Genomic DNA, 13,102 nt, shown 5'->3' on the forward strand with positions numbered 1-13,102 from the left:
ACATTCGGCTCTGTCTGGATAAACCCAGATCAGAACCCGGTCCAGACCAGTGACTCAGAAAAGGAGGGAATCACCATAGTAACCAGTGACTCAGCATTTTCCAGCTTCTTTTTCTTGCTATTGAACTTCAAACATTTCTCAGAAATGAAAGTTTCAGCCAGCTTTTAATCTTTTTTTATTATTAAAAGTTTTTTTTCTGCTGCAGTTTCTGGCCAGCGCCCCCTGGTGGCGGGACGCCATGCAGCAGCAGAACGTGACATCACATGAAACAGTTTGAAAAGAAACAAACGGTTTCACCAACCATCGTCTTCATCTACGCTCCGTCTCTCGCCTCCAGATGTCACTGTCTCTTCTTCGGCTGTCCTCTCTGTCCCTCCATCTGTCCTCTCTGTCTTCCTCTCTCCTGTCCTCTCTTCTTCTAACATCATCTCTCCGACCTGTCTCTCTGTCCCTGATGTCTCTCACCCTCCTTTCTATCTCTCTATCGTCTCTCCTTCTGTCCCTGTTGTCTCTGTCCTCTCTTCTGTCCATCTCTCTGTCCGTGGAGAGATGGACCCGGGGGTCCTTCCCTCTGTCCGGCAGACCCTGGTGGTTGTACTTGTCATAGGCGGCGTCCTGTTTCTCCTCTTTGACACGGATGGCTGCAGGAGGACGAGGAGACGAATCGGTCGAGGAAGATGACTCTCTGTTCTTTTTCTTCTTCTTTTCCTTCTTTTCTTTCTTTTTCTTCTTCTCTTTCTTATCTGAGGGAAATTAAAACAGCAAAAGAAGACATTAAGAGGCGTCTAGTTTTGGGTTGAGAGTTTCTTGTCAGCAGGAAGTGACCTCACCCTTCTTGGCTTTCTTCACGGGGACATCCTGCTGCTCGTCTTCCTCAGAGGGGGCGGCAGTAGCGGGTTCACTGGGTGCACAGCCGTCTTCTCTGAGACGCTTGGTGATGTCATCAATGTCCTCGTGGTCTTTGGGAGGACGGTAGTTCTTCACATGGTCCACCCGAATGGTCCGCCCCTTGATCTGGAGACCAGAAGCATGTCAGTACCAGCTTCTGGTGCCGCCCTCTGCCTCTGGGCAGGGGGGGAGGGTCTTCTCAGCATGCTCACCTTGATGCCGTTGAAGTTGTCCACAGCCAGGATGGTGCTTCTCTGGTCCTCGTAGCAGACGAAACAGAAGCCTTTGGACTTGCCCGTCTTCTTGTCCCTCACCAGGTTGATGTTGACGATCTCGCCGTACCTGACCGGAACGTAGCGTTAGCGCCATGCTGGCAGGACGACCTCTGGAGGTCAGAGCGAGCGGGACTTACTGGGAAAAGACGCAGATCAGGTCGCCCTCTGTCAGCTCGTAGGGAAACCCACCTGCAGGACCACAACACACACACACACACACACACACACAGCTGATGACTCACAGTAGGTCATCATTCACACTCTGTTACATCACTTCCTGTCTGGACCTGGACGGCAATACGGACAACTAAAACAGTGAAAATTAACTGCATTATTATTACTTACATTTTAATGTCTTATCATCACAATTTCCAACATTTCCTTTTTGAATCTTTGTACTAATTAATGGATTAAACAATCATTGTAAATTCTTTACAATTTCATGAATTTTTTTGTGATGTTTTTAGTTTTTATTAATCAAAATGTATTATTGTGTGAAACTATTTTTAGAAATATCTACAACAATTTTGCACTTTTTTCCTCTTGATGTTCCCTTCGAAATCCACAAATAGAAACAATTTGGAAAAAAATAAATAAACAGCCAAATTTAAAATTTTTATTCTTTGATAGTGAATAAAAACTAGACATCAAGTCAGACTGAAGCAGCAGGAGAAACAGAGTCACTTAAACTATAATTTTTGTCATTTTTACAGAAAATTTTAAATAAACTCAGTTATTTGTTACTGTTAAGAACTGAATGGATAATCACTATATTTAGAAATTAAGCCTGAGAATATGAATGCAATGTTTGACAGAACAATAGTAAACAGTTTATTGAATGATTTAGACATCAGTTAGGATCTTATTCGCTGAGCTGTGTCTGTGGTAGCTGCAGATTTCTGGCCACTTCAGGCCTCCGTAGAAACATGTGTCAGGTGAAGACCTCACCGACGAAGATCCAGGCGCTGTCCCTGTACTCGCTGTGCCAGGACACGGCTTCCTTGATGCCCAGGTCGGCCTCGCGCTCGTTCAGCTCATTGATCAGCTTCACCTTCGTCAGCGGACTGCAGACACAACAGAACCGTCGAGTCGGACTCAACAACCAAACTGGACAAATTAGGACAAGTTTAATAAATCCATGCATGGTTTAAATATTTATCTCCTTATAACAGCCAAAGGAGCTGTTCTACATTAGTCTCGTCCATCCTCCGGTGTGAGGTCAGGTCAAATTTATTTCACATCTTACTGAGAACTTTCTCCTCTCTGCTGCCCTCCTGGGGCTTAGCCCCCCTGGAGGTTATATCTTAAAACCGGCCCTGCCGTCAGGTTAAAGTCCACAAAGACTAAACCAATCCAGCATTAAATTTTTGGTAGCAAGAGAAACCTTTCACATCACATAACTAAATAAGGTTGAATCATTTTCAAATCCTCAGGAAGAAAACGGTCCAGCACTAAAATTATAACGTTTTGGCGTTATTGTGTGAGCCGATTTAGAGAGCACCATATTTCTGTCTCTGTGGATGTTCGAGTTTGGGTCTGTTTTGATTCATCAGCCGGTTATTCACAGGCTTAAGTTTAAAGTGATCAGATTGTGAATGAGGTCCGGGGAGGAGCGGAAGAGCGGCTGCATCCCGGACCAGCGGCGGCTGCAGGTCGGCTAGAGTCTGAAGGAAGAGGTCCTCGGGTCATCGGTTCACTGCCAGCAGAAAAGCAGCCTGACTGGAGGAGAAAATCACTTACTTCATGGTTGAATACAGCTCCGAGGAAGCGGCGTGAGGAGGAAACGGTCTACTCTGTTTACATGAACAACTTCCGCTTCAAAACTCTCCTATACTGCCACCTAACGGTCAGATCTATGTAGTGCTATTTATTTATTTAAATGTATATACTGTAAATCATCTGAGAGTTTAAAAGATGAAATAATTAAATAACGTAAATTAGATGAACAGTAATGAGATTTGAATATTTTTCCTTCCCAATGAACCAGATAAAACAATCCGTTCTACTCCCCTCCTTTAGGGGGCGCTGTGAAGCTAGCTGTTAGCTGTTGAGCCGGTTTAAAGTCTGCCTGGTCTGCTCGTAAACATTTCATTTATGTCCAATTTGACATCTAAATATTTCAGAAAAATAGTTTATTCCAGCGTTAATCAGTCTGTTGTGAGCTAGAGTCATGAAATATCTTCCGTTTAAAAATAATTTAGCTAAATGTAATAACCTAGCTGCTAAATTAGCTCTTCTGCTGTTAACTGAGGCAACTTAAACTTTCAGGATTTTCATGTAAATAAGCCGAACCGAACTGAACGGGGTCCAGCTCTTAACTTCAGTGGTGAGTACATTTAATGAAAACCCGAATGGTGGAGGTCATTTAAAGCTTCTTGACAGTTTCTGATTGTGGAGGTTTCTGTTTGGTGGAACAGAGGTATGGAAGTGAAACGTCACAGGAGCGGAGGTGAATAAAATAGAAATAAAAGAAGGTTGAGGACGTTAGGGACCGGGGTCAAAGGTCCAAAGATTCCGGAAAATGGGCAAGGTCATTTTATTCTGATAAAAGATTTCGGCAACAAGGTAACTGAAAGAGTTTTGCATGATTAGAAGGAAAACAAAAGAAGAAACAAGCAAGAACAACAACAAAAAACATGACACAGCAGGCTAAAGGTTGAAAAACAGACACAGGTTATGATGCTCACCAAATCTCACCAAATCAATTCTAACCAGGTAGGTTTCTGCCTGGTTTTGAAGAGACTCAGTGTTTCGGCTTGTTTTCAGTTTTCTGGAAGTTTGTTCCAGATCTGTGGTGCATAGAAACTGAATGCTGCTTCTACATATTTGGTTCTGTCTCAGACTTGGTTCTGGTCTAAACTGGCTGAGCTCCCAGTAAAAACAACTGGGCTCTTTTCTGACCAGTCAGAATGCAGCCTTAGCTGTGCCAGGTTTGGGTCAGTTCTGTTGCTCCTCCTGTCAAACAGGGGGCGCTTTGGAGCTCAGCCTGTGGTAACCTTCTGTTTGTCTCAGAAGGATCAAGACGACAACGATGATGATCTCTCAGCTCTTCATCTTGTCCTCCAAGGGCGACCACCTCATCTACAAGGACTGTATCCTTGTGACCCGGTTAGCTTCAGGTCCTGGTCCTGATCTTAGTTATGGTTCTGGGTCTGGATCTGTTACTGGTCATCCCAGCATCAGCCAATCAGAGTTCGGCTTTTTTCTGCGTTCAACACTTGACTCTGAGACTCAGACCGTGGAGAGGCAGGAAGTGATGTCATCGACGTTTTCTATGAGAAGGTCACAGCGCTGACGGGAGACCAGCCACCCGTTGTCATGGTAATGCTGCCGTCCCTCTCTTCCTTCCTCCATCCCTCCATCTGACCCTCTGTTTTCCTACAGAGTCATAAAGACCTCCACTTCGTCCACATCAGGCAGGGCGGTCTCTACTGGGTTGCCACGACGACAGCCGACTCCTCTCCATTCAGCATCATCGAGTTCCTGAACAGGTTGGTGTTGGTTCGCCTCCAGCTGCTGACCTGTCGGCCGGTGGTGACCTCTGACCTCTGCTCCAGGCTCAGCGGCCTGGTGAAGGACTACTGCGGCAGCCTGTCAGAAAAGGCCGTGCAGATGAACTTCGCCCTGATCTACGAGCTGCTGGACGAGGTGCTGGTGAGTCTGTGGCCACAAAGTCGCTGTGCTGCTGGTCTGACCAACAGCAGAGACGCCCTGAGCCAGAGCCGTAGCTCCGCCTACACACAGAGCACTTTGTGCTACTGCTACTCATAGTAATGAGATATTTAACTGAAAATGTGTGAAGAATGCAAATAAATATCAAAAATCTTTAGGATCTTTAGGATTGGAGACTGAAAGGCCTAATGAAAAATTTGTATATCAACAAAAAGTTTGCTTCATTTGCACAGTTGAGGGACTGTTTCTCTCTTACGGATGCAGATTTTGTCAGATATTTGCAAATTAGAAATTACATTTGATTTAACATCCCAAATTTTGAATTTCTTCTGGAAGAAGATAAAATATGCAAAATGCTGCTGGGCTCTCCAGAATAAAAAATAATAATAATTTTAAGCTTTATTGACATCTTTGGAGAGCGAATTAATTTTGCCACAAACTCCTTGAGGGCTGCGTGTGTAGCCTGCACAAAATAATAACCCCGTATTTTATTTTGGCGGGTCAAACCGGACAGCACGCTTTAAATTCGGGGTCAGAACTGCACTCGGATCTGCTCAATTGCTTTTGCTGCTGTCGCTGTGGCTGGCTGCTGGTGTTGGCGTTTTCCTAAATCGCTGAAGAATATTGCAAAATCGAGCCCAATTAACACAGCCGAAGGATTATATTGGGTATAGTCTGACAACTGCTCGACGGTGAGTCGTTTATTTTACGTCTTTTGTTTTTTTTGTATAGTAGAAATGCGGTGGCGACACGCCCACTTAAAATGATGTACTGGCGTCTTAGAATGGTCTTGTAAACTAAAAGATCATTCTTTCTTTGTTAATTTTGTGGCCGAATAGAATATATATTCTCAATGAATTAAGCAAACCTTTTGATTTTTGTAAATTTGCCCTTTACGGATACTTTTAGTTACTTTTCATTGATTTTGTTAACGGCCAATGGAACTTTGGAATTGGTTAATTTCTTTAGGGTTGCGCAACAAAACAGAAAAAAAAAACTATTTGAAGTAGTAATTAAGTCAATTAAGTTTAATTGACTTTAATGTCAATTAAACTTGGATACAACTTGAAAGTGCACTTTATTAGATCTGTGACTTTATTAGATCTCTGACTACTTGATCTGTAACTTGATTCTAATCTGTAACATTAATGTGATTAATTTGAAACTCATTTGAATCATTTCTGATAAGTACTTTATGGAATATAACTATTTTTTGTAATGAATGTTTATGTGTCTCAAATAGCAGATTAAGCCTGTTACATGCTAATTTGTTTTATTTATGACCTTGTTTAGGTCAGGTTTTTTTCCACCCCCGGTTTCAACCCAGGATGGTGAGCTACCAGATCACCGCAGCTTTGCGGTAGGACTAACTTGGACCAAATTGCTTTAGTTCTCTGGACCTATAGCCCTGGATCATGGACTAGGGAAAACAAAAGGACCTAGTCGGACTGTGATTGGTGGATCATTAATCACTCTGCATGTAAAGTACTGGACTTGAATGAGAAAAAGAACTCTTGGGTGTTATCGGGATTTATTTATTTATTTGTTTAATTATTGATTTATTTTTGTTGTTGTCTTCTTGTTGTAATTATTGTTTATACTCATAGGAAAATACAAATATATATTATTATTATTGAATACCTCCCTAAATATATGCAAAGATATGCTTTTGAATACAATGACTTAAACTTACAACCTGTCTGTTGGTGTTTTATTCACATGCACGGGCTCCTCAGGCGAACCCTTCTGATTGCCTATTGCTATATTTGGCTGTAGTCAGGCGCCTAGCCTCAGTGAGCGTTACACGTGGGAGGAGGAGCAGGGTTTGCAGAATGGGAGTGAAGTCTGGGAGGATTCGGTCTTGTTCTATCAATGTAAAGCACCAGTTAATTCAGTTCAAGGTGTTTCACAGACGCCACTATTCTGAAATTAAATAGTACAGAATATTCCCCTCAAAATGTGATAAATGTAAGTTAGTTGATGGCTCCCTGTCTCATCTGTTCTGGTCATTCCCCAAACTCTTCCAATATTGGTTTGACATTTTGTTTTCTGAAGTATATAAGAGCACGTTGGTTCCAGACCCCCAGATTGTTTGGATATTCTCCTTCACTGAGGAACCGCAGCATTTCCATGCAAACGACTGTGGTGTATGGAATGGTAATAGATAAGAAAGTAATATTAATATGCTTCATACTCTTGTGTATGATTTATGTATGCTGTATTTTGAAAACTTAATGAATATTTGTATTACATAAGAAAAGAGAGACCGGAGGAAGGGTCCATGTCCATTTGTCCATCTGTCCTGGTCTAGACATGAATCCATCTGAATAATCATTTCGCTCCAGTGTTCAGGCTGTGACTTCATGTCTCCAGGACTACGGCTACGTCCAGATGACATCATCAGATGTCCTGAAGAACTTCATCCAATCAGAGGCCGTCTCCTCCAAACCCTTCAGCCTCTTTGACCTCAGCAACGTGGGGCTGGTACGTATCGCCCCCTACTGGGGCCCCGAGTCATTACCTCTATCTCAGCCAGGCCCTGGTCACAACCTGGTCAGAACCTGATCAGAACCACATCAGGCTGATTCCATCAGCAGAGGTTCTGCTCTTCAGGTCCATCAGTCTGGGCTGAGTTGGACCAACATGTCCAACTCGTTGTTCTTGTCCAGGTTCCAGGTGAAGCCGGGTTTATCTGGTAAAATCTGGACCCGTGGTGCTGGATCTGATGGTTCTGGTTGTTCTTTGTTGCAGTTTGGAGCGGAAACCCAGCAGAATAAAGTTGCTCCCAGTTCTGCTGCCACCAGACCGATCCAGACCAGCAGGGACCCGGTAACAACACTCTGGCTGTGTTCGACCAGAACTGGACAGATGGTTCTGATGACTGACGTGGTTCTGTTGTTCTCCAGGGAGGGAAGAGCGAGATCTTCGTGGACGTCATCGAGAAGATGTCGGTGGTGATCGGCTCCAACGTGAGTTCAGTCCAGGTTCTCCACGACCAGTAATATCCAGAACCAGAACCATAGTCTGGAGGTTCTGGAGGTCCAGACTCAGAAATAGAACCCAACAAACCCGGTTCTGAAGACCGTCAGAACCTGGTGGTGTCATTCAGAGTCTCGGTGGAGATGAGACTCTGGAGAGCAGAAGGTCCAGATGAACCGGACCTTCTGCTCTCCAGCTGTCAAACCTGAAGGGTTCTGCTGGTTCTGTTGACCTATGACCTGAGCCATCAGCTGCAGGCTGAGCTGTCTGTGTTCTGACCCACAGGGGGTTCTGATGAAGGCAGACATTGAGGGAGAGATCAGAGTCAAGTGCTACATGCCGAGTTGTTCCGGTGAGTTTTAAGAACCAGAACCAGAACCGCGATATAACCAGTAGAACCAGTGTTCCCAGTAACACCAGGTGTTCCTCTGTCTCCCAGAGATGCGGATCGGTCTGAACGAGGAGTTCAGTGTGGGGAAGTCCCAGCTCCGAGGTAAGCCCCATCCCCTGACCTCTGACCCCTGTCCTGTCCAGCAGCAGGCTCTGTCCACTCAAAGGTTCTGACCCGTCCAGGTTACGGCGCCGCTGTCCGGGTCGATGAGTGCAGCTTCCACCAGTCAGTCCAGCTGGACGAGTTCCACAGCCACCGGATCCTCAGACTGTGTCCCAGCCAGGGAGAGGTGACCTCTGACCCCATCGTTGCTGAGCCCTTCACCCTGTGATGACCTCACTGACCCCTCCTCTTACTCCTTCAGCACACGGTGATGCAGTACCGGCTGAGTGACGAGCTGCCGTCGGCACCGCCGTTCCGCCTCTTCCCCAGCGTGGAGAGGGACTCAGCAGGACGGTAAGCCCCGCCCCCTCAGGGGTTCTGGTTCTGGTATCCATCAGACTGAAGAACTGTTGGTCTTCACCAGCAGGGGGCAGCATCACCATAGCCTCTGCATCCTCTATGTTTCTGCTTTTCCTCATTTTACTAAACAAACATTTTTTTTATTTGCATCTGACCTTTGACCTTATCCCCATCCTATACCGATGACGTTGTCACTTCCTGAGTTCTTGATGAAGCGTTTCCATAATATTAAAGCTGCTCAGCCTGTTTACAGCTGGCTGTTCCGATCAGGGCGTCTCCATGGTAACAGTGAACAGCCACCTGGGGGCTCAGGTCCCTGCAGGTCAGGCTGCTCTCTGATTGGCTGCTCTAATGAAGCTGTTGTTGTCCTCCTCAGGCTGCTGATGTACCTGAAGCTGCGTTGTGACCTTCCACCCAAAAGGTCAGTGTCCTGCTTCCTGAGGAGGCGGGGCCAGCGGCTCAGGTGGTGCACACCTGCTGCTCTGCGTCACTCGGCTCCCTGGGCTCAGCTGGAGATGGCTTGTTTGTTCAGGAGGAACTTGATCTGGGTTCCGATGGTTCTAGTTGGGCCCGTCAGTACCCGGGCCACACCCTGCAGCCCGACCCTGCAGCCACTGCTCTGGGTTAACATGCTGATCATGCAAATCAGGTCATAGTTGCTGCAGCTCACCTGGTTGGTTGCTAGGAGACCACAGGTAGCCTGGCTGGTTGCTAGGAGACCACAGGTAGCCGTGCTGGTTGCTAGGAGACCACAGGTAGCCGAGCTCCAGCTGGGTCCCTGTCTGAGGAAAATCAGCTTCTGGTCCTCCTGGTTCTGAACCGTCTGGTTGTACCTGAGTGGGCCTGGGTCTGATCCTGGCTCTGCTGATGGAGCTCAGTGACCCGGTTCTGATCCAGTTCTAATCTGGTTCTGATCCTGTTCTGAGCTGGTTGTGATCCGCAGTGCTGCTGTTTTTGAAATTTGTTTTGAGTTTTCCTCACTAATTCAGGCTCAGATCATCTCCTCCCTCTAGTTGACAAATAGAAGCCAGCTGCATAAACTAAAAAAATAACAGAAGAATCAAAGATTAATATATCAATCAATCAATCAATCAAATTTTATTTGTATAGCACATTTCAGCAACAAGGCATTTCAGAGTGCTTAACATCAGAACAAACACAAAACTGCAAAGTCGTCCAACATGGAATCAACGATCAAAACATGACATTAAGTCAAGTGCCATTGTTAAATTTGTAATTGATTATGTTTCAAATACAATTCTAAACAAGTGGGTTTTTAGTTGAGATTTAAAGGAAGTCAGTGTTTCAGCTGTTTTACAGTTTTCTGAAAGTTTGTTCCAGATTTCTGGTGCATAGAAGCTGAATGCAACTTCTTCTCGTTCTGGGGATGCAAAGCAGACCAGAACCAGAACCATATATATATATGAACCAGAACCTAGAAGTCACTGTAACAGGAAGATGGAGCACAGTGATGACATTGACATCGCCTTCTTCTCTTTGTAGCACCGCCATCAACCTCAGCGCCTCCATCCCGGTTCCTAGAGGTTCTGTGAGGTGAGCGTTGCCATGGGAGCTCTGATTTGACTGTGGTTCTGGCGTTTGGTTCTTGACCCGATTTGGTTTGTAAAGTCGAATGGAAATAAGGAGCTGGCATCCGTCCCTGATGGGACGGATCCGATGGTAGAACCGGAACCTGTCTAGGCCGTGGATGGATGCTGACCCCACAGTGACCTCTGACCCCTGTGTTTGTCCCCAGTCTGTCCCAGGAGCTCAGCAGTCCGGATCAGAGCGCGGAGCTGCAGCTGCAGAACAGAACCGTGTTCTGGAAAATCCCGCGGTTCTGTGGAGGAACCCAGCTGTCCGCCCTGTTCAAGGTGATCCTGTTCTGTTCTTTCTACCTGCTGGTATCAGAACCTATTCACCAGAACCTGTAGATGGAATAATGTGTCCAGTTTCTGACCCGGTTCTGGAATCATCTGCTCCATATTTTCAATCATTATCAGAGCAGATGGGTTCTGTACAGGTTCTGGGCTGACAGGTCATGGTATCAGTAACAGAACCTCTGATTCTGTCCTGTCCTCTGTCCCCAGCTGGATGTTCCGGGTCTGAGCTCCGCCTCCATGCTGGAGGTCGGCCCGGTCGGGCTCAGCTTCGAGCTGCCTAAGTGGACCGGAACCGGACTGCAGATCCGCTTCCTGCGCCTGTCTCCCATCCATCCCGGCCCGTCTCAGCGCTGGGTCCGATACGTCACGCACTCCGACTCCTACATCATCCGGATCTGACCTGGTTCTGAAACGGCTGGACCCGGTCTGAAGCTCTGAAAATTTAGTTCTGTTGGACCTTTTAAATCAGGACTCTGAGTTTAGAACTAGGAGGAAGTTCTGTGCTGATTCAGCCCAATCACGCTCACTGACCCGTTCCACTTCTGCTTCAGAACTTCCTGCTGATAATGATTCACCAGCCGACCCGGACCAGCGCGGCGCTGAAGGTTAAACCCGGCTGCGGCCCGGCCTGACTCGCTGGGCTCGTCCCTTCCTCTGGTGTCCCACAGGAAGGCCCGCGGTTCTGATCCAGAACAGCGACAGGAAGCGGAGGAGGCTGCACAGACAGCAGTAACTGGGTCGGGTCTGGACTTCCTGATGGAAACAGTTCTGACAGGCCCGGTTCTGCTCTGCTCCTGTTCAGGGCAGAACCAGAACCGGTCCAGAACTCCTCTGACCCGTCCGCCTGATAGTTACCCTATCACCTCCTGCAGTTCTTTTCTGCAGGAAAAGAACTCTTTTGAGTTCTGTGATTTGAATAAGTTACTCTGATTAGCACTTAGCGCTAACTCTGAAGCTTCCACTGCATTAAAGTGGATGGATAAATTCTGAAGCACTGATTTCCTTTAATGGTTTTTAAGATTTCAGTTGAATGAAGTTTGACATCTCGGTTGAAGTTTTGTTTTTTGACTGTCAGAAATCTTCAAAAAGTGAGACGTTATAGTCATGCTCCGATTCATCTCTCCACAGTGAACAGTTAGCAATAACAATAAAACTTAAACATGGTGTAATTCATGTCTCTGACACATGGGGCATATCAATATGACTGAATTTAGTGCTTTATTATTCACTCCTGCTAATTACCATGTTGGTATTGAGCTCTAGCATTACCTTTGGTTGGATTATATGTGGGGATAGCGCTTTAGCATTAGCTTCTGCTAATTACTGTGTTGGAATAGCTACTTAGTCCTGGCAGAACTAATATTTATGATTAGTGCTTTAGGGTTAGCACAGCTAGGTTTGTAGTTAGCGGTTCTACCACTGACTTAATGTCCTTCCTCAGTGGTCATAGAAGCAGCCATACAGGCTGACCTTTGACCTGTGGAGGGACCCGGACCTCCTTACCTGCTCTGTTAACAGAACTCTGAGGTGATCCAGATCCATAACTGTAACAATAACCTAAATATTATTCTGATCAGTTTCACTTCCTGTCAGATGTTGAAAGCTTCCAGATGTTTGTCGATGAAGACTTCCAGCTGTGAGCCCAGCCTTTTCCTCCTCTCCCTCCTCTTCCTCAGCCTCTGGGCCGTGTGCAGAACCACCCAGAGCTCCTGCAGCCGAGTGAACATGTTCTGTCGATTAACATCTCGTTCCACTCAGCGGACCGCAGGATGGAGCCGGGTTCTGCTGGGACAGGCTGGAACACATCGGCACCAAGAGGAGCACAGACGGTTCTGGTCGGGACTCAGAACCAGAATCTGGAGCAGGATCGAGATTCTGGAGGTGCTTGAGTCAGTTCTGACCCAGAACCAAGAAGTTCTCTGTTTTGCTTTCATGTTAAGAATTTTAGTGTCAGTTTCTATGGCAACTGAAGCTAATGAGGCTTCTTACTAAATATCAACTAAAAACAAAACAACTTCCTGCTGAGTCATCCTCTCTTCTTCTGCTGTAGAAACGTTTCACAGCCTGAAGACCTTCAGACTTTCATCATGATTAATGTTCATCAATAAATTATGGAGGTTTGGTTTTGATCTGGAAACCAGCTGGACCCGACCAGCTAACCAGGACCGGCCCAGTTCTGCTGGCTCTGACCTCAGATAAGCAGAAGGAAACGGGTCAGCGCCGCAGACCTGCTGCCTCAGCTGTTCTGGGGAAACAACAACAGGCTGGACTGAACTGGTCCTGGGTCAGAAGAACCAGGCCAGTGCAGCGTTCAGCTGGACTCAACAGGTCCCGGTTCTGAGCCGGTCCGGCTTGTGAATATTCTCTCTTTAATAAATGAGCTTTTATGCTTCTGACTCATTGAAATGGTTTTATTTTCAGGTATTTATTTATATTTTTAACAGTTTTTCAGAAACTTGTCAGGAAGCTTCAGACTGATCATGTTAAAAAACTAAAACAGCTGAAGAAATTATGTTTGCATATTTGTGAAAATATTATTATTAATATTCGTT

The 13,102-nt window shown here is 45.9% G+C and overlaps 2 protein-coding genes across 2 annotated transcripts; one reads left to right on the forward strand and one right to left on the reverse strand.

Moving 5' to 3' along the window:
* Positions 1 to 161: 161 nt before the first annotated feature.
* rbmx2 (RNA binding motif protein X-linked 2) lies at positions 162 to 2,992 on the reverse strand. The gene is made up of 6 exons (XM_055046573.1): positions 2,904 to 2,992; positions 2,112 to 2,227; positions 1,301 to 1,352; positions 1,101 to 1,230; positions 831 to 1,014; positions 162 to 743 (listed from the first exon to the last, which is right to left on the reverse strand). Exons 1-6 carry the CDS (start codon positions 2,906 to 2,908, stop codon positions 310 to 312), a joined length of 921 nt encoding a protein of 306 aa, XP_054902548.1. The 5' UTR covers positions 2,909 to 2,992; the 3' UTR covers positions 162 to 309.
* Positions 2,993 to 3,205: 213 nt separating this feature from the next.
* ap4m1 (adaptor related protein complex 4 subunit mu 1) lies at positions 3,206 to 12,950 on the forward strand. Its single transcript, XM_055046570.1, has 16 exons — positions 3,206 to 3,489; positions 4,176 to 4,255; positions 4,399 to 4,484; positions 4,548 to 4,654; positions 4,721 to 4,817; positions 7,209 to 7,319; positions 7,587 to 7,664; positions 7,742 to 7,804; positions 8,100 to 8,166; positions 8,254 to 8,307; positions 8,388 to 8,494; positions 8,570 to 8,661; positions 9,044 to 9,088; positions 10,171 to 10,221; positions 10,424 to 10,541; positions 10,758 to 12,950. The coding sequence occupies exons 2-16, from the start codon at positions 4,195 to 4,197 to the stop codon at positions 10,947 to 10,949; spliced, it is 1,329 nt and encodes a 442-aa protein (XP_054902545.1). The 5' UTR covers positions 3,206 to 3,489; positions 4,176 to 4,194; the 3' UTR covers positions 10,950 to 12,950.
* Positions 12,951 to 13,102: the final 152 nt, after the last annotated feature.

The sequence above is a fragment of the Poeciliopsis prolifica genome, unplaced genomic scaffold (assembly GCF_027474105.1).
Source record: "Poeciliopsis prolifica strain line A6 unplaced genomic scaffold, Auburn_PproV2 SCAFFOLD024, whole genome shotgun sequence".
Lineage (NCBI taxonomy): Eukaryota > Metazoa > Chordata > Actinopteri > Cyprinodontiformes > Poeciliidae > Poeciliopsis > Poeciliopsis prolifica.